The sequence below is a fragment of the Annulohypoxylon maeteangense genome, assembly GCF_022496945.1.
Source record: "Annulohypoxylon maeteangense strain CBS 123835 unplaced genomic scaffold GGS22scaffold_24, whole genome shotgun sequence".
Lineage (NCBI taxonomy): Eukaryota > Fungi > Ascomycota > Sordariomycetes > Xylariales > Hypoxylaceae > Annulohypoxylon > Annulohypoxylon maeteangense.
In genome coordinates, this window is record NW_025953271.1 from 342,739 (window position 1) to 365,660 (window position 22,922).

Sequence of the window (22,922 nt, forward strand, 5' to 3'; positions counted from 1 at the left end):
AAATGTCGTTGTAGAGCCAAGGGAGATCAATCCACCCAATAAATACCAAGAGAAAAAATGGGTTCGGTGATAATACAATGTTTTAGACGATCGGGGTGGACCAATGTAGATGAGATGACGAGGAAAGCTGAGATCATATATCGTAGACCTCGGGAAGTGAAGGAGCAAGTAAGGTTCCCAATAAGTATGTAGGTAGGTAAAGATGAGGTCCTCCCATCGGCGATATTAAGTACGGTAAAACATGATGAGGTAGAATATCCAGGTGGTAGATATGTACAGGTTTTTAATATCAAAATAGGTAGATCAGATAGATGAAAAGAATTAGAAAGGGTTTAGTCACAGGTCACAGACAAATTGACAGACAGGCGGGATATACTAAATAGAGAATAGATCAAAATAGGAAGTATGGATGGATGTATGGATCAAATATGATAGCAGGATGGGCCAGGTAAGTCCAAGTAGTCAAGGTAGCCAAAGTTGTCAGGGTTGTCAAGGTTAAGGTAGTAGAACAAGGGTCTCTTTAAAACGGTCGTGTCTTGAACTGGCTTGCTAGGCTGGGGCTGTCTCCTCGATATGACGATGAGAACTTTCTCTACTATGCAATGCATGTATGACCATCTAATAACAATTCGACGTATTGATGCATAATAACAAGAATGGTAAAGCAACGTTGGGGCTTTTTTTTCTTTTCTTTCTTGTGCCTTTCGGTTTCGTTCAATCAGTTCAAGGAATGGAGAATTGGGGGAAGATTCTCTGAGAAGAATGACAGGGGCATGGTTAAGGGTAAGGGTAAGGATGGGGGTAAGGAGGGGGGTGTATAAAAGAGAGAGGGGGGTGAGATGGGAAAACGAATACAGAAAAACGTCAATAGTAGGTACATAGTAGAATAATAGAAATAATAGAAAAGAAGAGGCAAAGAAAAAAAACTTTTTAAAAAAAAAAAAAATACCCATAGGGTGGCATCCAACCCCATTTTTATTTCTTTCAATGTTCTTTCTTTCTTCTCATTCATTCGTCCTACTTTCTCAGCAGACAGAGACAGACATACGCCAGCTGTAAGTAGGTACTGATATGGTAGCTGCCTTTTCTTGGTCTTTCGAACTTTCAAAAACCACATGGAAGACCGGGGTGCCTGGCAATCGTTCTATTAGCTCTATTCGGTGGAAAAACATTGTCGATCTTTTAGCGGTGACTTCGATATGTTCCCACTAAAGATAGGGTCAAAAACAAGTGGAACGAGTGGGTTCTGGACTTTGACTTAAAGTTAGACTCTTTAGACTTCGGCGAGGTCGAGGTTAACGAATTATTCGAAAGTGCCCAGGCAGGTCAAGCAGCCCATCTAGTACCTAGCCAAGGTGTGGTGGGATAAGAATCAGAATATGCAGCTTCGGCAGTCACTTCCTACAACTCGCAGCAACATGCAGCTAGGGACATTCAATGTTCACTAGGACATTAACTTAAACCTTGGATGCACTAGAGTATTGTGGTACATTACACTCGTAACCTCGTAACTTACGCAAGTGCTCCAGGGCTCTTCTTCTTTTATACCCCACCTACCCTCTGCGCTTCTATGCTCCAGGGCTATCAATGTTACTCTGAGTGCATCCTACGCTAGGTACCTAAGTACCCCTAGCCCCAGAAGCTCTATCAAATTTCTCAAATTTCTCCAATATTTCTTCTTCGACTTTCCCAAACACTTTACGAATCACATCTTTTTTTTTGTCGAGGATATGATATACTTAGGAATAACGTATCCGTCTCTTAGGGATCTTGCTTCCGATAACTCAATGCCGACGTTCCCCTGCGCATCAATGCTGTAAGTCCTTTCCGACGCAGCAACGTTGTTGTTGTTGTTGTTGTTATTGTTGTGTTGTTGAATCGTCATCGTATCGAAGTAATTATTCAAGCGATGAAAGAAATTTGGTACTCTAGATGCACGCTCGGTCCGGTAATCTGCGATTTCTGATGAGGAGGTTGAGAAAAGTCAAGGAAGTCAATGCGGATCTGCGCAGCTAAATCTATTACGGTAGATTCGGATGCCAACGTGATTGCGCCAATCTGTTCTAGACCTTCTTTCGACCTTCCCTAAACCTTCTTAATCGAAATACTTGCAGGATTCCATTGTTCAATGTCCCTGTCGAAGCCCCGTTAGAGCCCCCCGTAGACGAAACTAATGAAATTCTCCGCTATGACTTCCATGATCAATATCCACAACTGTATCGAGCGGTTCAAGCGCTTTGAATGGTTCATCATTCATGTGGTTCATGTGGTTGATACTATGTATGGTTCAAATGGTCCATATGGCTCGAGTGGTTCGGGCTTGGCTTGATTAAGACCCTGCATCAGACTATGATGCTCTGATCTCTCGTGTCTAATGCAAATAGCACATTGAATAGCACATCGAATAGCATATCGAATAGTATATCGAAATCGTTATATAGTCCCCGATGATCTACACTTGCGCATACGAAATTAGAACCGAGCCTAGACTACGAGATGTATGTACGTACGTATAAGTCATCACCTTGACTATAATCGCTCTACTCACTATTGGCTCGTTCTCTCTTAAGCCAAGGGACCAAGAATCCAAGAAGTCCTTATTGACTTGGCTATGTGGTGACAGCATCATGTGAGGCATTAATTCATGGCAGGCAAGACGTTTTGAATATCAGATTCGACTGACAGGAAACGTCTATCATTGATCGGTGCTAAGGCAAGTAATCAGGTCCCGAGGTGAACGAGGAGGTCTCACGCTGACAGCCCCTTGCGTAAGTGTTGTAAGGTGAAGGTGTGAAGATATGTAGGTGTGTAGGCGTAGGTGTGTAACTCCTGACGATCCCTCATGATAGTCTCACGCCTTCTCCGCAAGGTGAACCTTTACAGCAACGATGGTGTTCTTGACTGCCATTCTAGGTATCTTATCTTGACATTAAACAGCTGAAATATGTATGTACCTGTACGCCGCCTGTCTGTAAGTAAGTAGGTAAGTATATATGCTGTTAGTCCTCACTTTGGATGGGGGTGCGGCGAGGTAGCACGTATTTATCCGCTTGCAAGGACAGCCATGCCTCAATAAATGAAAAAAGAGGCGTCGGCGTGAATGGCACTCTAGAATCGAATCTCTTCCGTCTCCAACGGCGATTCGTCATCGTCATTGGCCGCCCTATCTGCTACTCAGACTGCTTGGATTGCTTGGGTTGCTTGGGTAACTTATCGTCTTTTACCATATATTAAATCTGCCAGGGGCCTGTAAAAAGAACCATGCAGTGTGTGCACCGTTCTCCAAGTCTGACCCCAAATCGACGAGCGACCGCTTCACTTACCTACCCGGGACCTGCCTCTCTGCCTCTATATCTTAGATGTTCAAAACTACCCTACATATCGAAGCGACGAGTTTTGGATAAGTTAAGTAGACACCTTCGCGATAGAATATACCTCGGGTACATGATTCCTAGGATTCCCATGGTTCCTGGTAGGACTCTCAGATCGTGGTGAGATTCCGTCATGCGAAGGATGCACGTTATATCCAAATCTAGTAACACGAATCCTTCGGGAAGCGGGAAAGAAGGGACATTTTCTGTTGCGAAGTTGGAGAAGGCGAAAAGAAGCTCATATAGAAGCATTTCTCGCGCGGGGTTTCGGTCAGGAACTCAGGGGAAACGAACTGTCAGCTTGTCAAGCGTAAGATCTTTATTATTGCACCCATCTAAGTTCATAGGTCGACGAACGAGGCGGGGGGGGTTGACAACCCGTTACGGATGTTACCTACCTATTTACTGACGGGTGCACTATACGTATAGGTGGTTAGGTGTACGTTAGGTTAGTGAGCGAGGCACGTACATATAGGCGATACAACCCCGAGCGGGCTCCCGCTTCTGCATCCATGGATACGCCATCATACCTACATACATACATAGGTATCCATACGTACAGATACGTGGACGTACATACATACTACAGTAACTACGTATTGTACAAACATCATAATCATCATCTTATGGATCTTCCCTGGAAGCCGCGTGTCAGAACTGCTTTGCCCAACCAGAATAAGGAAACTTCCGATTGAGATCCACGGCCTAAGTAGTACGTAAGTGTAACCTATAACCCCTTGTTCGTCAATCGGTAGGTCAGTCATACATAGAAGGTAGTCGAGGTAATCGAGGTAATTATGGTAACTAAAGTAGGTACTGGGTAATATAATCAGTGTAATCAATGTACGAGCGGGCGGTGCCGTAGCTACGCACATATTCCCGCGGCGGGAGGATCGGGCTATGTCTAAAAACGGGAGGTGATAATTCGGAGCTGAAAAAAAGGACGGGTCAACGTAGTGTTGAAATAAGTCTCAAGAAATATAGACTCGGCCGAGTGTGTTTCAATTTTTACACGTGCTAACAATTATGGGTTATGGATGAAGGACCACCTCTATCGCGGTTATTATGGCGCCGAGGACAACACGTAGCAACTATTCCGAGTGGTCGTATGTTTGGGATCCGAACGAATCTGACTTCTTGACCTTGGCGGCAGCGAACAACTCTGGTTCGTCCCCGCTGATTATTTTCTCTTTTTTTTTACAGCGTATTTTTTTTCTTGTCTCCGCTGACTCCGGAACAGCTTCGGTCTTGTTCGTCTTATGCCAAATCTCCGGGGATACTATGGTACAGAGCGAGAGCACATCCATGAATATACTCGACGTCCAAGACTCCAAGTATTAACATTCACTACTTCTAGTTAGTACATACCTGAAAATTAAATACCTAACATATCCATAATTTTGTTACTTATATCTATTATCTCGGATCTTTAAAATGCCATGTGGTAGATGACGTGACAAGTTCTAATCTATCGTCTAGGTTCTATGATTTATAGCAAGATTTGCCCGCTCTATCGATCCTCATTGGACCGTCACTTTTTGAACTTCTCTCTCCTTCCCCCCTGTCCCTGGCCGCTAATTGCGAATTTATTACTTGCTCCGGCATTAACCACCTGGCACCACCCCATACCGTACCACGAGAAAACTGTAACCGCGAAAATTAGACCTGGACAACACATGGATATGTACTCCCGTGACTCTTTCTCACACTTCCCACACTTCTCACGCTTCCCATGTTTCCCACGCTTCTCACACCTTTCCAGGAATTCCTAGGCCTTGGATTATGGAAATCCCGATCTGCAAAGCCCGAATTGTGGTTCTCGGACTGTGGAGGACCCAACCGAACGCGCTCGTCATCTCTTTGGTTGTGTGTCTAACGTAGCATTGACGGGCACAACCTCAACTGCGTTATAGCAGCCACTACTGCTCATCGCGCTCAACTGCCGGTTGATCTCGCAGAAGTCTGGCCGCTGGCCGCTGGTAGGATTCGAGCATCGTCGACGCAGAGCCGCGAGGAGCATGGCAATTCGCAGCTCTTCCTCGTCGAATTTATGTTTCGTGACGCTCCACACATCTTCGATTAGGTGAGCGAAGGCGAGCACCTCGAGTCGCTCGACCTTCCTGTGATTTATGTTCCCATATATAGATGCGGCACCGAAGTCGCCTAGAAATGCGTGCCCTTCTTCGTTATAAAGAATATTGTGCGCATACAAATCGCCGTGTGCTACGCCTCGTTCGTGCAGATGTCTTGCCGCGCTAGCGACACCTTGAAGGATCTTTAGACCCTGGCGCGTGGTCAACTTGATCTCGTGCGAGAAGCAATCCCTCGTGCATGACTGTAAAGACGGTGGCAGCCCTAAGGTGTTGTAGCACGTTGGGATAAGTTGCATGACGAGCCCTTTCTTGGTTGGATGATCAGTAATCTTCCCCAGGGGATCTATGAGATTCATGTGCGATCCGGCTTTCATGCACGCCTCCATCTCATCGGTTGGCGTTCCGTCACTCGTAACATCACCCTTGAACAACTTAATGGCTACCTCTTCAACCTGATCGATACCGCTCCATGACCCTTTCGAGATCGTTCCCGATGCGCCTTCGCCAAGAATATCGCGGATATCGAGATCAGCCCAGCTAACGTCGGGGAGGAAGTTAGACGGTGTGGTGTCACGGGCATCCTTCGACGTCGCAGGTAACGAGCAACACGGATTTCCGGCAAAGGACAAGAAGGCCAGTTCCGGTAGGTCAAATAGCCACTCTGGCAATTCTTCAAAGCAATTCGCCGAGAGTCGTAGCAGACCGAGTTTCCTACATGCGACCATCTCGTCCGGCAGGCAACTGAGCTGGTTCCCGGCCAACATGCACTTCTGGAGGCGCGAGCATCGACCAATGCCCTTGGGCAGCGACCGTATCCGGTTGTTAGTGAGGATCAGCCAGCGTAACTTCGGCGGCAAAGAATCCTCCGGGATGTCAACCATCTGGTTGCTGCGAAATGCGACCATCTCGAGCTCGGGACATGATGCTAGTTGTTTAGGGAAGATGGCGAAGTTGCAATTGGAGAAGAATGCGATCTTGAGCTTCTTTAACCGACCGAAGTCATCGGGTAGCGTCGACAATCCAGTATTTGAGAGGTCGATGTGCTCCAGGGAGTGAGCGAAGCTGAAGATTTCTATTGGAAAGCGATCTAGAGGCTTCGAGATCTTCAGCTTGGTCTCACCACTTTCTGAACCCCCGTTCTCTCTCAAATTCGCGAGTTGATGCATATTCCGTCGATATTTATTCCGTTCATCTCATCATGACTACTAGGTACTTTCGTTTTCTCCGGGTTTTCGGTTTGAGAGAGTTTAAGAGAGTTTGAGACGGTTTAAGAGAGGAGGTACCTACGGCCTACATGTATGTAGGTAGGTAGGACCTGGCAGATACCTAGATAGTACCTACCTAGTGAGACGGCAATCCAGCTGAGATATGAGAGGGGCCACCAGCACATGGGGATGAAGCAGCCAGGGCCCATATTTGTTAGCTTATCGTCAATCTAACTATCGATTCATAGTGGTCAAGTGTTGTTTATGACAGGTTCAGCTTCAACCAGAAATGGATCTTGCTACGTGGAATTATATGTCTATTAGACTAAATGTATATTAGGTAAATAACCGTGGTGCCTTGGTCTGTTATGAGGACTTGGGACTGTAGTAGATATAAGGGAAATCCTCAATCTAATTTTAGCTCTTCATTACACTCAAGTGCCTTCATTAAACATGAGCTGTACTGGGTTTGAGAATAATAAATATCATGAGAATCATTCATTCATGATTTTTCAAGGTTAGCAGTTTTAGTCACTAACCCCGCCAACCCCCACCTTGTCCGCCCTCTTAGACAGGTACGTACCGGTCCAAAGCTTAAACCTTCAGCCACCGTGGAGTCGTGGACACCTTCCCACCGTAGGTACCTATGTACTAGCCGCATGTATCCACTTTAATTTGCAGCCCGGCAGCCTCGAACCCTTGTCGCTTCGACTCTTCAAGGTTCTCAACTCCGTAACTTTGTATCCAACGTTTTCAACCTCCACCGAGAGCTGATCTAGTCCCTCAGGTCTCTCTATCTTATTCTCGAACTTCATCTCCCTTCGGAAGGTCGGTCTACATATTACGAGTAGCGCATTAATCGCTCCTATAAGAATTCACTTTGACATTCAAAATCTTCTACCCCTTCGTGATGCTTGCTTTCTCTCAGCCGGCCTAACATCTGATTGAAATTCGCAGTATCTTCACCTACGTCTTCGTCGCCAACAGAAGTTACTCCTCGAATCTACGATATTGAACATCTAAATATCCGCAAAGACTGCAACTGCGACCTGAAAATACCACCGGATCGAATTCTCTCCTCCATTACGTACGCGTCGCGCATCCTTCACCTCAACCTTCGAGCTTGCGCTTCACACGAACAGAAACGATATATTACAAGCATCGCCTTTCACCAATTTATCTTTCGCCCTGGCCCACAACTTCCAACCCATGTTTTAAGTTATCAGGCTTTTCAATCGCGTTATCTCGCCGGTACGGCCTTGCGTAGGATCGCTAACCAACCGACGTGGTCGCCGACTTGCGTACCTTTTACCGTACATCGTTAAAAACGACGCGATAAAGAAACGCCCTTCAATAATCATATTTTCAACTTCCATATCGTCGTCTTATCAGAGGTACACTTACTCTACGATATATTTCCGCCCCAAGATTCTTATCCAACAAATTATTTTGAAACATGGATACTTCTCGAAAACGTCCTAGCACTAGCGGTAGTGAACCGAGCCAAGACCATCAATCTAAGCGTCAGAAGACCGCTGATGTTGACGTTCGCTCTGTTACTCCAACCGCGATCACTCCCGCAAAGCCAGCTTGCGAGGTTGCCAGTGGCCCTACCGTGCATAATATCGGAAGGGACGGCTTGAGACGCTCGATTGGTCTGCAGCTGCAATATATGGGTTTTGATAGCTCAAGGAGCGACGCTCTAGAGGGTTTCACACAAGCTGCCGAGACATGTACGTGAATGGCGAGGCCACCTTTTTTATTCTCATTCTGACTATTGTATAGATATCACCCACTTCGTAGAGAATATCAAACGAAGCGCAAACGCAGCACGAAGAAATAACCCGATACCTCTGGATTTCGAGTATGCCCTTGAACATTCAAACGTCACCCTATCTTCTCTGAAGCCACATTTAAAACTCCCTATTCCTAACGAGGAGCTTACGCCATCCTTCTTCAACCCTATCAAAGAGGACATACAGCAATTCGCGAAACCTCGGCCATTCTTAGGTGATGAACTATCCGGTCAGAAGGAGAAAGACGAGCGACCCTGGATCCCGAAGCACTTCCCCTCGATGCCTAGTCCTTACGCATACCGGTTTACTCCATATCACCATACATACGATCGTAGTAAGGAGCAGACACAGGCTGAGCTAGATGCGAAGAAGGGCGAGCGGGCGTTGCGGCAGATAAACAGGGCTGCTAGAATCAGCCGCCAGAAGGAGATCAGAGCGATCGCCCATAAAAATCCTCTGAGCAAGGAGCGACAGGTAGCATGGGAGAAGATGATGACAAGACTCCTTCCTGAAGTCGAACCGACGAATATGGCGCCTGAAATCGCCGATCATAGCACGATCGTCAACTATGGCGCCAGACACGGTCGAAAGAGCGTGCATAAGCCCAGCCGACGAGCTCAAGTAGATACTTCAAATGGTATGACCTAATATACGGTCCTCGAGATAGGCGTATACGCAGCGAGCATGGGAATCATTTGACTCAGATGAGCTTTTCCCGGTCTTTTACTAGTGAGAATACATTTTAGGTAAGACATCAACACACTTAAGTTGATATCACAGTCATCTAACCAGGCCACCAGGATTGATAAGGTCGTTCATGCAGCAATACCGCAATGGTTGCAAAGCCTTCCCCGCATTATTGTGGATTCATGGGGGTTGCTTTACCCAAGATATCGTCGCTTACATTCTCAAAGTAATGCTCCCTAATGCTGCATAGCTGCTCTAGCATCGCCAAACGTTACATGAATAAGGAAGCCTTACGAACTGGTGAGAGAAAGAAGGAGATTCGTAATTTGGAGTTGGGGCTTTGTCACTTGAGATACCCAGGCACGTGTTTGCCTACAATGTTTTTATGGAAACATGTTTTTGCAAACCCGTTTGATTTCTGAATTATGTGCTATTATGAATTGTGAATGGCTTTTCCTTTGAAGACCTTGTTACATACATAGAAGCTATCATCTGTCCACCTGTGAGGCTATAGTGTTAACCTAGTATATCAAAGATTGGAAATGAATAAGTAGTCCTAGAATGATCTGTCCTGAATAAAGGCCTTGCTAATATGTACGAATTCATATGTACAATATCTTCGAGATCTATTTCGGGTATTTAGCAGGTACTCTGACCCCTTTGATTATATCAGCACCGCTGGGTCAACCTGAACTTCAGCGAAGGTAGAACCTTCCTTGAATTGAAAATACATCTAGTAGGTACATAGATACTTATCTAACTACTAGGTACCTACCAGTTGTTTGCCAATTGTTCGCCAGTTGTTTGATGTTTTCTCGCAGTTGATGAAGCTTATTCGCAATTTGCTCATATGATTGGTTGAAACCCCACTTCTCAGAGTAAGGCTAGGTAGGGACGACCCAGGCACTTTCTTAATTTAGCGATTCTACCCTAAAGAAATCGCACACAAAATTTCTCGGGGAAATTTTCAACAAGGAAACGAACGACTTTCAAACCTCGACCATTCCAGCGAAGCCCATACCATTTCTTCCCCCCTTCTCTCAGAACAAGGTGAACTTCGCGACATATTAGAGTATCCCTTCATAATGGCCGAGCAACTTATTCTCAAGGGAACCCTCGAGGGCCACGTAAGTTGAATTGAATTCAATTGGATCTAGAATCTTTGCGATTCTAAGATCGCAAAAATCAGAACCCAAAAAAAATAACCACCGAATGCGGCAGAAGCGCATTCTGGTTTTTGGGTATGGATAAAACAAGAAGAACAACAACTAATGTTTTTTTATTAACAGAATGGCTGGGTTACCAGTTTGGCTACCTCTATGGAGAAGTAGGATCACCTCTTTCTATTTGTTCTAATATGATATATGTTCCAAAGTTCAGAAGCTTACCTTCGCGATGCAGCCCCAACATGCTACTCTCCGGTAGCCGTGACAAGACCCTGATCATCTGGAACCTTACTCGCGACGAGTCGCAATACGGATACCCCAAGCGATCTCTACACGGCCATTCTCACATCGTCTCCGACTGCGTATGTCATTTCTACATGAACCGAACTGGCTATCTGCTCCGGTGCCATGGGCAAACGAAGGTGGGATGGTTTTGCTGACGTGTTGGTTATCTAGGTTATCTCCTCTGACGGCGCCTATGCTCTGTCTGCTTCCTGGGACAAGACCCTCCGACTCTGGGAGCTCGCCACTGGTACCACCACGCGACGATTCGTCGGTCACACCAACGATGTCTTATCCGTTTCTTTCTCAGCAGACAACCGACAGATCGTCTCCGGTTCTCGTGACCGAACCATCAAGCTATGGAACACCCTCGGCGACTGCAAGTTCACCATCACCGACAAGGGACATACCGAATGGGTGTCTTGCGTCCGCTTTAGCCCTAACCCACAGAACCCCGTCATCGTCTCCAGCAGCTGGGACAAGCTCGTGAAGGTAGGCAAACAAACAACCATCAATCTTTTCCATGACGGGAGAGAAAGTATACGGGTGCTTTCACATGATGTTCTGCATATCAAAGTATTTGCTACTTCAGAGCTTGCTCGCAAGCAATGAGACATCTTTAACACCAATGCCCTGATGATACGCATCTCGCTATTCATTTCTCTCCCACTCTCGCGCGTGGAAGCTGTAGTAGTCGACCCGATTACTAACCCCTACTGTCTTTAGGTCTGGGAACTATCTACCTGCAAGCTCCAAACCGACCACATCGGTCACACCGGCTACATCAACACCGTCACCATCTCCCCTGATGGATCCCTGTGCGCCTCCGGTGGTAAGGACGGTACGACGATGCTGTGGGACTTGAACGAGTCGAAGCACCTGTACTCCCTAAACGCCGGCGACGAGATCCATGCCCTCGTCTTCTCTCCTAACCGATACTGGCTCTGCGCGGCCACTGCTAGCAGCATCATTATCTTCGACTTGGAGAAGAAGAGCAAGGTTGATGAGTTGAAGCCTGAGTTCACCTCCGTCGGCAAGAAGAGCCGGGAACCCGAGTGTGTGAGCTTGGCCTGGAGTGCGGATGGACAGACTCTGTTTGCCGGTTACACCGACAACATTATCCGAGCATGGGGTGTCATGTCGAGGGCATAAATCCTTTTCCCGGGGGGTGTCGATATAGGTCATTGACTGGGCGTATGGATGGGCTTGTCATTTGAGCTTTTACTAAGGGAAATGGCAATCGACGTGGCCGGCAACGAAAATATTAGAAACGTTGCGTTGCTGCTAGGTTGCTGCCACAAGGTAGACCCAAAATCTAACGAATTGTGAAGACCATTTTATTTATTTATTTATTATTGTGCCAGCTTTGTGACATAAATCTGAGGTTTAGACTTGTGCTTATCTATTGGGATGAGCAGAAGCACGCTCTAGTATCGGATCATGAGAATAACAGGTGAGGGTTGCCATCTATGTGTTGAGCCAAGCAAATGAATTCTATCTATTAATTATCGTGGTCTAATTGGTTCATCTGGACAGCCTGTGTATATATTACACGTCAGATTCTAACCTTCTGTCGAATTCTCACTTTCTATAGTGGCCTGGTAATCTCTTCGGGCATGGATCCTCTTATTTTCTTCATCCTTTACATAATTTTCACGACTTGCACCATTTCCCTCAGGGTTCTCGGATTCTACTCCCCCATTTCCCATCTCCAAGTCGTCAAGATCATCGTTGGCGGGAGATCTCGATCGCCAATATCTACTACTGCTATTCACGGTCGTCGTATCCTCGTCGGTCTTGGAGTAATTCTGGAAGTGACTATGAGATGAAGGGGGAAACGGAAGTGTAGTATCATTAGACGCAAAAAAAGATGAGGTATGGTGACGACTTTCTCTCCCTCTTCGGTGAGACCATCCTTCTCCGTGAGACCGCCTCATCCGTGAATTTCCCGAGTCGGAGCCCCGGTAAAAAGCAGCCACGCTAATGAGCGGTAGCCCGGCTGCTACGATCGTGCCTACCCAAGATCCGGCGTCGAAGGGGAGCACGTGAGTATTCAGGGGGCCAGCCGCGACATCGAGTCCCGCAAAGAGACCTATAAAAGCATGTCAGTTCTCCATTTTATATACCCCTTTCTTATTCCTTCCTACACCTCCTCACTTTCTAACCAGCCAACCAATCAACTAGGAAAAAAAAAGGAAAAACAAAAGTGAGCAACTTACAAGGCGCCAACATGAGAACCCCATTCCCAACTGCCAATATCTCCAACGACGTCAACCCCCTCCTCCAACCGCCATTCTTCCCTCTTCCCACCCCTCTCAACGTCAATGTAATCGAAAACTTCCTCCCTCCAGCACCTTGTCCGCGGAGTATACGTCGCGTAGCAACAAGATGCAAAGCCAAGTGCGCGAAGAACACACCACAGAAATAGAACACGGACACGGCTGCCAGCACGACAGCCGCGGCGCCCACGCTATCGACGGGAAGCGGGAGCACATGTCCCTTCAACGCCTGCGTGTGTCGGACTACCCAGATGGCTCGCATGCTAACGGCAGCGACGGCGAGGGTAACAGCGAAGAGAAGCACCGGGAGCCGCCACCAGCATTTTCCTATCTGTCGTCTTCCCCCATTTCCCGCAGTGGTGGATGAGCCAGGACTGCAGCGCGAACCCCAGGTTTGTACCAGAACACGACTTTGCAGCGCCAACGCGGCCTCCACGAGCGCAGCTTGAACTACCCTTAAGGCGCTCGACGCCGTCGTTATGTTGTACTCGTCCGGCCGCAGGATGGACGCATCTTGCGTCCACGCGACGTAGTACTCAGTTAGGGGACCCGGGAAGTACAGGACGAGGAGCGCGAGACGGGTTATGGCGATTACGAGGCAGAAGGTCTGGGTCAGGTGGATGGGACGCCGGAGTTTGTTGGTGGGGAGGAGAAGGAGCGTGGTTAGTAGCGAGAAGAGGCAGAGGCCGAGCTGTACGCCATAGTTTATGGATGTGTTGGCGAGACGGATGCGTTGTGCGTCGATGGCAGGCATAGATATGGGGATTAAGGGGGGTGTGGTGTTGGTGCTATTGGGGAGGCCGAGGATGTAGAAGGTTTGGGTTCGAGGGTCGAAGGTTAGAGACATCGTGAAGGTTTCCGGAGTGGACTCGCGGAGAGGAAGTTGTGTTAATCGTTATTCTACCTCTATTTCTGGCTCCTATTTGCTGCCATATGGGAGATCTTTGGTAGCACGCATGATGAACGATACATATTAACACCACCACCGATACAATCAAGGACGGGAGGGTTAGATTGCATAGGAAGGAGATGGAGATTTCCCGTCCGCCTAGAATTATTAGATAGGTCGGGATCCCAATAGATCGGTAAGAACGACGACCCCCTGATATGTAAAAGCAATGATGCTGGTTCTAGCCAGCCCTGAACAATGTGAGTGGTGCTCAAAATGCCCTAGCGGACGCCACATCGTCTCAAAAAATTAAAATGTCTCTGCATCCCGTCTTCGAACCGCCTACCTGCGTAACCTGATGCCTGACTGGCCTACTGCTAGAGAAGATAGTAGCCCGAATGCGTGTCTCGGTTGTCGGGTTTCTATTTGGCTGGCCGTGAAGAGGGTGGGCTAATTGCGGGCTAACCCGCGCTGGCGGTGTGTACACTATAGAGATGCATTACGCAACGTTGTTACACATCTAGATGGTGGGAATGGCTATCATATATCATACCTTCTTGTGAAGACAAGATGAAGAACCTGCACGGTTTGGCCTTTACTGCTGCCTTTACACTAACAACCTTGAATCTAGCCTTTGACTTACGGAATGCATATTTGAGGACCTGTCCAATAAGTATCCAACTTTCCCACTTGGTCGAGTGATGAGAGAGTATTTGCTTGGAAAGATTAGCCACCTCGTTTCTTAATAGGATACCTTGGATGAAAGCTGTCCTCGGATTCAGAATGAGATATTTGTTAGCCACGATTGTTACCTCGAGAACTTCTCGGACTATAAGGCAGCCATTCGGTATGCATCCTTCAAGGAAGATTTCGTATTTCCATATTCTTGCGATTTTATCTTATTAAAGCACGGCATAAATTGTAATTGTCCAGTTGACCGAGTGTCAAGGGTGCTTGGAAAGGAACATTAGCTTCTTACATATGCCACAACTCACTAACCTTCGCCAAAAAGGCATGATTCAACATTTGTATATTGAATACCAGAACGGTATGTTATCCACAACACCATCTAGCTTCACAAGTGAGAAGATATAAACCACTATTACCCAGTTTGCATCTAATATTTGCTGAAAATCTCGATCTATGGTGTAGATTAGTCGCAATGATCTCCGGACATCGATCTGTGTGCCATTCCAAAGTCGTGGTTCGGAGGATGCAGAGACCCATTGACTAATCCACCCATCTAGTAGCGGCTCAGTCCATATGCGTTCAACTCTTATTCAACATTGAGGAGTATTTCCTAGGGTATCATGTCCAATCATGAGATGAATTTCCACATATGCATCCCTATTCTGGAAGCATCCCGGTCTTTCAAGGCACATTTGATGATTTGAAATGTCAGGAGGTAACTGACATATCCAAGAAGCCAGAGTCCCCCAGCCAACGAATGCATATCCCCAAGCATAGGTTACGACATCTTTGACCCCCTAGATCCCATAACTCCCCTCTTCGAAAGTCAACTCCAACCCCTAAGCAACTTGACTAAAGCTATGATCCTGCACCCGCTGGCAACTGCGTTATGTCGATCCTGATAACTGCTGTTGTATGTCTATTTGTCGGCAACGTCTTGATGATCGTTCGGTGGTGGCTCGGGAGCAGAATTGGAGGGTCCACAGCATGATGCTGATGATAGGGTAGGAGTATAATAAAGAGTAGGAGCGGAAGCGGGAGTGGGGGCAAGAAGAAGGCGAGATGGATCATACCTAACTTTGGCACACCAACACCACCATACGAAAAAGATGTCGGGAATCAGGCGGGCTATATGGAGCTTTCTCAAGGAGCTTGGGCTGATCGCCACAAGATGAATGGCCAGAACCAAGTTGCCGAATTGGATCGTGAAGAACACCAACACTACGAGTTACCTGTTTCGCAGCCATGCATTTGTGATCTAGCACAAGACATCGGGAATCGATAATACGGGACTGGAGAGGCTATTGAAATATGGATATAATTATAGAATGGGTGGACATTTATATCCTACCTCTGTTTATCTTATGTCACCTCTCGAAGTTGAAGATTACCTATATGTACGTTATATATAGGGGAAACTACCGAGTCAACACTACCTAGTTCATCAAGATGCTTCGAATAAGAGAGGAATAATGCCTTCTATCAATCCAAGGACTAGGGAAATCCTAACATATGTGAATACCTACCTACCTAGGTAGGTTCAATTTTTTGCTCCCTCCTTTAGTGGAGTGAAGGAGAAAATTCAGTAGCCGCTCGCCAAAGTTTCGTCAAACATAACTTCTTAAACGACGTTCATATATACTAGGTGGGTGTATATAATACGAAAAAGATTAATAAGATGAGCATCAAGCCTTTGATGGCTCCAATCAATTCACCGACCACTCATTTTTATACAGTAAACCCCAAAATTTACAATCAAATATATATACAACATAGACCATAAACACGCATGGATTAGTCCTGTACTTCACAATCAACTTGTGTTGACTAACAAAACATTGGTACATTACCTACTAGCTCTTTTTGGCTATGTAGACTACCTGATTTTGGGGACCTGTTTTTGAGGCATACTGAAGCCTGTGTCCTTTAACGCCTTGATGTGCAAACCTATAATTGCAATGTCCCTATGAAAATCGGCTTGCATGTGAGAAACGAAAGAAAAAAAACGCCAACCATATGCATTTACAAGTGGGCGAGCTAGCCGACTGATTTGCCAAATGCCGCCCCAGAAACCCCATCACACCTACCACCCCATGTCCTGGCTGCGTTCCTCATCATTCTTAACGGATACTGACGCCAGAGCGGTCGGTGAACATGCGAGTTGCGATGTTCATAGCCATAAGCTCCTGGAACAAGAGCTTCGCCGCGTATGGGATATGAATCTGCGCGATCCTGGTCTTGTTTCTGCATGGGCGGCATTCAAATGAACCCTTGCTCAATATACTAATCTTCTGTAAGCATTTATTCTTGACAAACTTGGTGGGGTTGGAACTTACGCGATAGGCGTCATAAGGCCACATATTTCGCAGATATGGACTCGGAAGGCGTCTGATACCTCGAAGAGACGTTCCTTAAGGAAAGAGGCGGCACCGTGTGCAATCATACAATCACGTTCCATTTCACCGAATCGGAGACCTCCATCTCTCGCACGACCCTCAACGGGTTGGCGCGTCATGATCTGGACCGGGCCACGTGCACGAGCGTGGATCTTGTCGTCAACCATATGTCGTAGACGCTGGTAATATGTAGGTCCGAAGAATACCTGAGCTCGAAGCTTGCGTCCGGTGTGACCGTGGTACATGATTTCGAACCCTCGAGATTGGTATCCGTGCTCGCGTAGAAGGCTGGATACTGAATCGACAGTAACATCGGTGAACGGCGTGGCGTCTCCCTCCATTCCCTTGAGAGTGGAGACCTTGCTTAGCAGACATTCAATCAAATGAGCAATCGTCATACGCGATGGAATAGCGTGAGGATTGATGATGATGTCAGGAACAATGCCTTCTCTAGAGAAAGGCATATCCTCTTGCTTGAACGTGACACCGATGGTTCCCTTTTGTCCGTGGCGAGACGCAAATTTATCTCCAATTTGCGGCGTCTTGGTAGTTCGAACTCGCACCTTGACGTATCGTAGACCATCCTGATTTGTGGTAAGGATAACCTGATCGATGATACCAGTTTCAGTACTCCGAAGAGGCGTGGATGCATCACGCTTGACATGCACCTTGGTGCGCTGGCCCATCTCTTCATTATCCGGGTTGATCGGTGACGTCTTTCCAATGATGATATCCTCTCCTAGGACTCGGACACCGGGAGCGATGATACCGTCGTCGTCCAGTTTATCATACGTTCCCTGCTTGAGACGTAATGTGTCTGATCTGAACGGCTTCTCAAACGTCTCGACCGTATTAATTCCCACTCGCTTCTCGCAGTCACTGTAAGATCGGAAGAATAGACTTCGGAAGAGACCTCGGTCTATGCTACTCTGGTTCATAATGACAGAGTCTTCCTGGTTATATCCAGAGTAACAGGCAATGGCCACGATAGCGTTCTGACCAGCCGGGAGTTCCCTAAACTTGAGGAATTCCATCGAACGTGTTGTACCAAGAGGCTTCTGTGGGTAATATAAGATATTTGCCATGGTGTCCATACGGCGGTTGTAATTTGTGAGGAAGAAACCCATAGCTTGTTTACCCATGGCTGATTGGTACGTGTTTCTAGGGGACTGTATATCATAGTTAGCAGCAGAGACCTAAGAGTCCATAATATATATATATATCACATACCTGATTGTGATCCGGGAATGGGATGATGCTTGCGCAAATGCCTAAGAGCATACTGGGGTGGATCTCGCAATGGGTATACATGTGCGTTGACGGGTTCACTTTAGTCTTAAGTCGCTTGTTCACCTCGTCTCCGTTGTCTTGAGACACTTCGTATCCAAGCTTGGTCATGCGAAAAGTGTCCAAATCTTCCGGTGTCATGCAAATCATGGCAGTTTCCTCTTCCTCTGCGTCGAGGAACTCGACCACACCTTCATTGACCAGGCCTTGCCAGCCAAAATACGCCTCGCTTTCCGGATCTAGCTCAACATCTGCTTCCAGACGCTTTATCATCTGCTTGGTAAGGGCCAACGTGCCTTTCTCAATGCCCTGATCGTTGAAATCTTCCTGCTGTACGCGGAATAAAGGACGCATCACACGGCCGGCGTCCGAAAAGATCTTGAATTCACGGTCTCGGATATCACGAACCAACGACACCTCAGCCGGAATCTGGTTGGCTCGGCGAAGTGCCTGAACATCCCTGACGAGGGTCTTAGGGTCCTGGTGCACACCGATCCAAGAGCCATTGAGGAAGATCTTGGTGGCGTTGGGGTATCTCATCGGTTCATACTCCTCCAGGACTTCCATATTCCTAGTAATCATGTAGTCCACGATAGGATCTGTTGATGTTCCAACGCTGATAGAACACATCAAGGATAAATTCTTTACCAAACCGCAAGCCTGGCCTTCGGGAGTCTCTGCCGGACAGACAAGACCCCAATGAGTGTTATGGAGCTGCCGTGGCTTGGCTAGCTTCCCATCTCTTCCAATGGGCGTGTTCGTTCGTCGTAAATGAGAAAGAGTCGACGAAAAAGTGTATCGGTTCAAGACCTGTGACACACCGGCAGTTGAGCTCATCGCTTTCTTCTGATCGCCCCAGTTGCCCGTGGCGAGCGAATACTTCAGGCCGTTAGTGATAATTGCGGGCTTGGCGGCGAGTTCAATTTGGAAACGTTTGTTCCCATCGATGCAGCGCTTGAGGTGCTGGGTGATCTCCTGCACAAGTCGGCGAATAATATTCCTGAATAACTTGGCAAGGAGAGGGCCTGCAAGGTCCAATCGCTTCTTGCCGAAGTGATCACGATCATCGGTGTCACGTCGACCAAGAGAGCACTGAAGGAGTTTGTGAACCATATAGCCTAGGAAGAATGCTTTCCGGGTCTCGCAACCCTCGGTTTGAGAGATATGGGGAAGCATTTCTTTCTGCAAGATGTCCTTCGCAGCTCTGATACGACGATCTCTGGCTACGTTGTGCGAATCCCGACCTCGCTTTCCGATATAGTCCAGAGCGACCTCTCGATCCTGAATGCAGAAGGCCTCTTCGATACAAGGACGTAGCTTCTCAAGCATCTGACTGTCGTTGCGGTCGTAGCAGATATGGTTTAGGATTTCCTCGTCACTAACGACACCCAAAGCCCTGAAGACAATAGCAATTGGCAGATCGCCCTTGACAAACGGCAAGGTAGTGTGAATGGTTTCGCCATATCCTCCTCTAGAAGCGTCTCCCTTCGTATATAGCTTCAAGTTGAGGGATGAGATGAGCCTCGATCCTTTCTCCAGAGCACTCCTAATCTCTGCCATATAGGAAAATGGACTCGGTTGAGCCTTCTTGAAGACTTGAACGATATTGGCAGCAGATCGCTCCTGAGCTATTAGAACCTTCTCACTTCCATTGATGATGAAGTAACCTCCTTGGTCGTAAGGGCACTCGTTTAACAGGAATAACTCGTCGTCGGTTTCGCCGTTCAAATGACATGCTTTGGACTTGACCATGATAGGAAGCTTGCCAATGAAGATCTGATCACCAGCCTTGCCCTTGTCGCCAGAAGGGGTCTCTAATATATTCTCCTCGGCCTCCCAAACTAGACGGGTTGGGTGCTTTCCAGTGCTGCGGGCTTGCGCTTGCTGCTCCTCGTCCATCTCGTGAAGAGGGATGTCCTGCTCAACACACGCACTCACTTTACTGTCAACCTTGACATAGATGGGAGCGGCATATGTCATGTTTCGGTCACGACATTCGTAAGGGAGTAGAGGACCGGAGGTGTTATCACTCTCCATAGCAATAGGACGCGCAATAGTTACATGGCCAAGCTTGAGATCGTACCTTCGAAGCGCAATGGCTCGACTGTCCGCGGAAGGTGGATTATGTTCATCAACACTTATCTGTGAATATTCCTCCACTAACTCTTGGATGGTCGTTTCTTGGAAGTCGTTGAATGAATCGATCTGTTGAGAAACCAAACCCTTTCTCTTGAAGTAAGACCCGATAACGACCCAGCAGTCTTCGGGTGTGATAATGTTCTCATCAGCATACTCCTCCTCATACTCGTATTCTTCATCGTAGTCCGCCATGTTGTAATAATTCCAGACTGACTTGATCTAATATATCGTCGTGATTGGTGGCGATGATGTATTGAAGATGTAGTCAAGTGGAAGATGAAAGGCGTGACAAAGAATGATTATTGGAGAATTCGTTGATTATAAATCGAATAGAGAAAAGGCGGCCAAAGGTTATTATCGAGATTATCGAGTTGCGGGGTGAAAAGAGTGATAGTATCTTGTTGCCAAGAATTATTGACAGCGCCTGAATAAAAGTGCGCCCGTGCCAGAGGAAAAAACAGTGTTCGCAGTTATTAACGATGAGAAGGCGGGAGGCGAAAGGAGCGCGTCCCGATCGCGTGATAACACTGGATTAACAGAACAAGTCAGTTGCGCATCCTGCCAAATGAAAAGGTATTAAAATGCATTCAAGGTGATGAGAAACCCACCACAGTCCGTCTGTATCAACAAAACTTGATGTTTTGTTGAATTCTGGATATGCGTTGTGTTTGAAATTGAAGAAAGACGGAGAAAGTGTGGATGATGTTGGATGATGTTTTTTGTTGGAGAGGCTCTTGCAAGGTTGAGGCTGATCAATTAGAGAAAGCAACCTGAGAGGTGGCAGAAGAGGCGCTAGTCTATGTCTAGTTTAGTACAATATAGCTTCGACCGCTCACTGGAATTTCTTATCGATAGAAGTGATGTTGTGGTAGAAAGGATCCACTATTTGTTACAGGTGGGGTGGTTGATGTTCTAGTAAAGATTTAAGTATCAAGGCTTTAATGAGTTATGAATCCGGATCAGTACCTAGGTACCTATGTAGGTATTATGCATATATTATTATAATATATTACCTGATAGGTACCTAGGTACTAAGGTAAGGTAAGGCTTTGATTAATGAGTTTGTTTGGTGTACACTTTTTAAATATTTTTAATGGTACATGGGTACCTATTTGAAAATTGGAATGAAATAGCAAGCCAGTGCCCTATCATAGATAAGCAATTGTGGGTCAATCCACTAAGTTACAAGAGATCAAGGCATTTTTCTAACTGCTCAATAGATGCTACAATCACCTTAATAATTTTTTCTATTTTATAACAATACCTTTGGGACTACCACATAATATTGTTAATAGGTATTTACACAAGGTGAAGGTGAAGTAATCTTGGTATATTTATCATTATTTTTGCTGAAAGCCATGAACAGGTGAGCCTCATCTAATTTATTACCTAATTCAACGCATTTATCACATTATCTTGGTCGATGCCTCCTCTCAGGCCGTCACAAAATATCCCATGCTAATCGCTACATTTTCGGTCGTGTTCAATCTCGCCTCGCCGACGTTAATATCATGATTCCGTCTCAAATCTTGTCTGTATTAACAAATGGCTGGGTTACTTCGATATTAAAGACCAAGTTTCTTCTATGTAAGTTATTACTTATTTAGTACACAGTAGCGATAGTTATATATCTAACTTACATAACTGTACTCTTCTAACATCACGTAGACGTGTACTGGACAGATTCGAAAATGCGATTCGCGACTTACTATGTCGCGGATAGAGACAGTTTGTATGGAAATTAAATTATCGTCATTTCAACTTAACCTCTTGATAATTTAGCCTGGGTGGGCTCGCTCGTAACATTCGGCGCGCTCCCTCCCACCTATCTTTTTATACTACTAGCTATCTACTTACCTAGTAGGTATGAGTAGGAGGATAGGGGTATCAATAAGGTGCCTATTAAGCAAATAATAATAACCGTTATTAGTGTATAGCGAGTATCACCCTCTTACAATCAGCTGCGACACCTTTATTCATCTTTACATCACTTACCTAGTACTTAGTAGGTAAAGGTTTACTCGATCATCGAAGTATCGATTTACATGAGACTGGACTATTATAGCCCATTCCTCTTTACTCGCGACCGATCCCTAGAAGTTGCCTCAACTCTACCTAACAAGCACGCGAGGTGATTTCACTTTTCGAAACCGTACTGTAGTCTAGGTACTTATCCTAAGTGATTTAGTTCAGGGAAAAAAAGACAAATGGAATCGCTAGCAAAGAGAAGACAGACAGGACGTTGGATACCTACCTAGGTACCTAACCTAGTACCTACCCGGGTCACTATCCGAGCGAATAACCAATGAATGGTTTCTACCAAGGCAGCTGACATGATCCATGGTATTTCCCCAATGAACACGCAATTCAGCCCTATGAAGTATGAGGCTTATAAATCATGAAGATCTTGCTGAATCTTTGGACATACCAAGTATGTACCGGCGTTTAATACGGATGAAATTTGATTATTTTTATAGGAAAGCATATATCTTAAGATGTTAATGGTACACTTCTACTGTCCCATCATTCTCCAATGTGTATTTAAGAATAATTCTGAAGGAGTTCGGACATTTCGAAGAACAATGGTATTGGCCGAATGATGTAGTTTGACAAAAAGAATACTTTATTTACTTACATGATGT

At 46.2% G+C, this 22,922-nt stretch overlaps 7 protein-coding genes across 7 annotated transcripts; 2 read left to right on the top strand and 5 right to left on the bottom strand.

The window, feature by feature from the left end:
• Positions 1 to 35: 35 nt before the first annotated feature.
• Positions 36 to 1,286, bottom strand: GGS22DRAFT_174535 (uncharacterized protein). The gene has a single exon (XM_047963109.1). The coding sequence runs from the start codon at positions 951 to 953 to the stop codon at positions 423 to 425; it is 531 nt and encodes a 176-aa protein (XP_047814525.1). The 5' UTR covers positions 954 to 1,286; the 3' UTR covers positions 36 to 422.
• A 2,577-nt stretch (positions 1,287 to 3,863) lies between these two features.
• Positions 3,864 to 4,356, bottom strand: GGS22DRAFT_174539 (uncharacterized protein). Its single transcript, XM_047963110.1, has one exon. The coding sequence runs from the start codon at positions 4,244 to 4,246 to the stop codon at positions 3,902 to 3,904; it is 345 nt and encodes a 114-aa protein (XP_047814526.1). The 5' UTR covers positions 4,247 to 4,356; the 3' UTR covers positions 3,864 to 3,901.
• A 413-nt stretch (positions 4,357 to 4,769) lies between these two features.
• On the bottom strand, positions 4,770 to 7,365 carry GGS22DRAFT_174541 (serine/threonine protein kinase). The gene has a single exon (XM_047963111.1). It carries the CDS (start codon positions 6,628 to 6,630, stop codon positions 5,224 to 5,226), a length of 1,407 nt encoding a protein of 468 aa, XP_047814527.1. The 5' UTR covers positions 6,631 to 7,365; the 3' UTR covers positions 4,770 to 5,223.
• A 440-nt stretch (positions 7,366 to 7,805) lies between these two features.
• GGS22DRAFT_82044 (uncharacterized protein) lies at positions 7,806 to 9,279 on the top strand. The gene is made up of 3 exons (XM_047968188.1): positions 7,806 to 8,402; positions 8,455 to 9,211; positions 9,266 to 9,279. Exons 1-2 carry the CDS (start codon positions 8,126 to 8,128, stop codon positions 9,111 to 9,113), a joined length of 936 nt encoding a protein of 311 aa, XP_047814528.1. The 5' UTR covers positions 7,806 to 8,125; the 3' UTR covers positions 9,114 to 9,211; positions 9,266 to 9,279.
• Positions 9,280 to 10,092: 813 nt separating this feature from the next.
• GGS22DRAFT_174545 (cross-pathway control WD-repeat protein cpc2) lies at positions 10,093 to 11,935 on the top strand. The gene is made up of 5 exons (XM_047963112.1): positions 10,093 to 10,279; positions 10,442 to 10,479; positions 10,554 to 10,680; positions 10,775 to 11,092; positions 11,327 to 11,935. Exons 1-5 carry the CDS (start codon positions 10,238 to 10,240, stop codon positions 11,750 to 11,752), a joined length of 951 nt encoding a protein of 316 aa, XP_047814529.1. The 5' UTR covers positions 10,093 to 10,237; the 3' UTR covers positions 11,753 to 11,935.
• Positions 11,936 to 12,143: 208 nt separating this feature from the next.
• GGS22DRAFT_197424 (fungal pheromone mating factor STE2 GPCR-domain-containing protein) lies at positions 12,144 to 13,726 on the bottom strand (the record flags this gene model as incomplete). The annotated part of the gene is made up of 2 exons (XM_047965974.1): positions 12,144 to 12,692; positions 12,820 to 13,726. 2 exons carry the CDS (start codon positions 13,724 to 13,726, stop codon positions 12,163 to 12,165), a joined length of 1,437 nt encoding a protein of 478 aa, XP_047814530.1. The 3' UTR covers positions 12,144 to 12,162.
• A 2,451-nt stretch (positions 13,727 to 16,177) lies between these two features.
• On the bottom strand, positions 16,178 to 20,991 carry GGS22DRAFT_174550 (DNA-dependent RNA polymerase II beta subunit). The gene is made up of 4 exons (XM_047963113.1): positions 20,889 to 20,991; positions 18,085 to 20,807; positions 16,795 to 18,023; positions 16,178 to 16,741 (listed from the first exon to the last, which is right to left on the bottom strand). Exons 2-4 carry the CDS (start codon positions 20,470 to 20,472, stop codon positions 16,579 to 16,581), a joined length of 3,780 nt encoding a protein of 1,259 aa, XP_047814531.1. The 5' UTR covers positions 20,473 to 20,807; positions 20,889 to 20,991; the 3' UTR covers positions 16,178 to 16,578.
• Between the last annotated feature and the right edge of the window lie 1,931 nt (positions 20,992 to 22,922).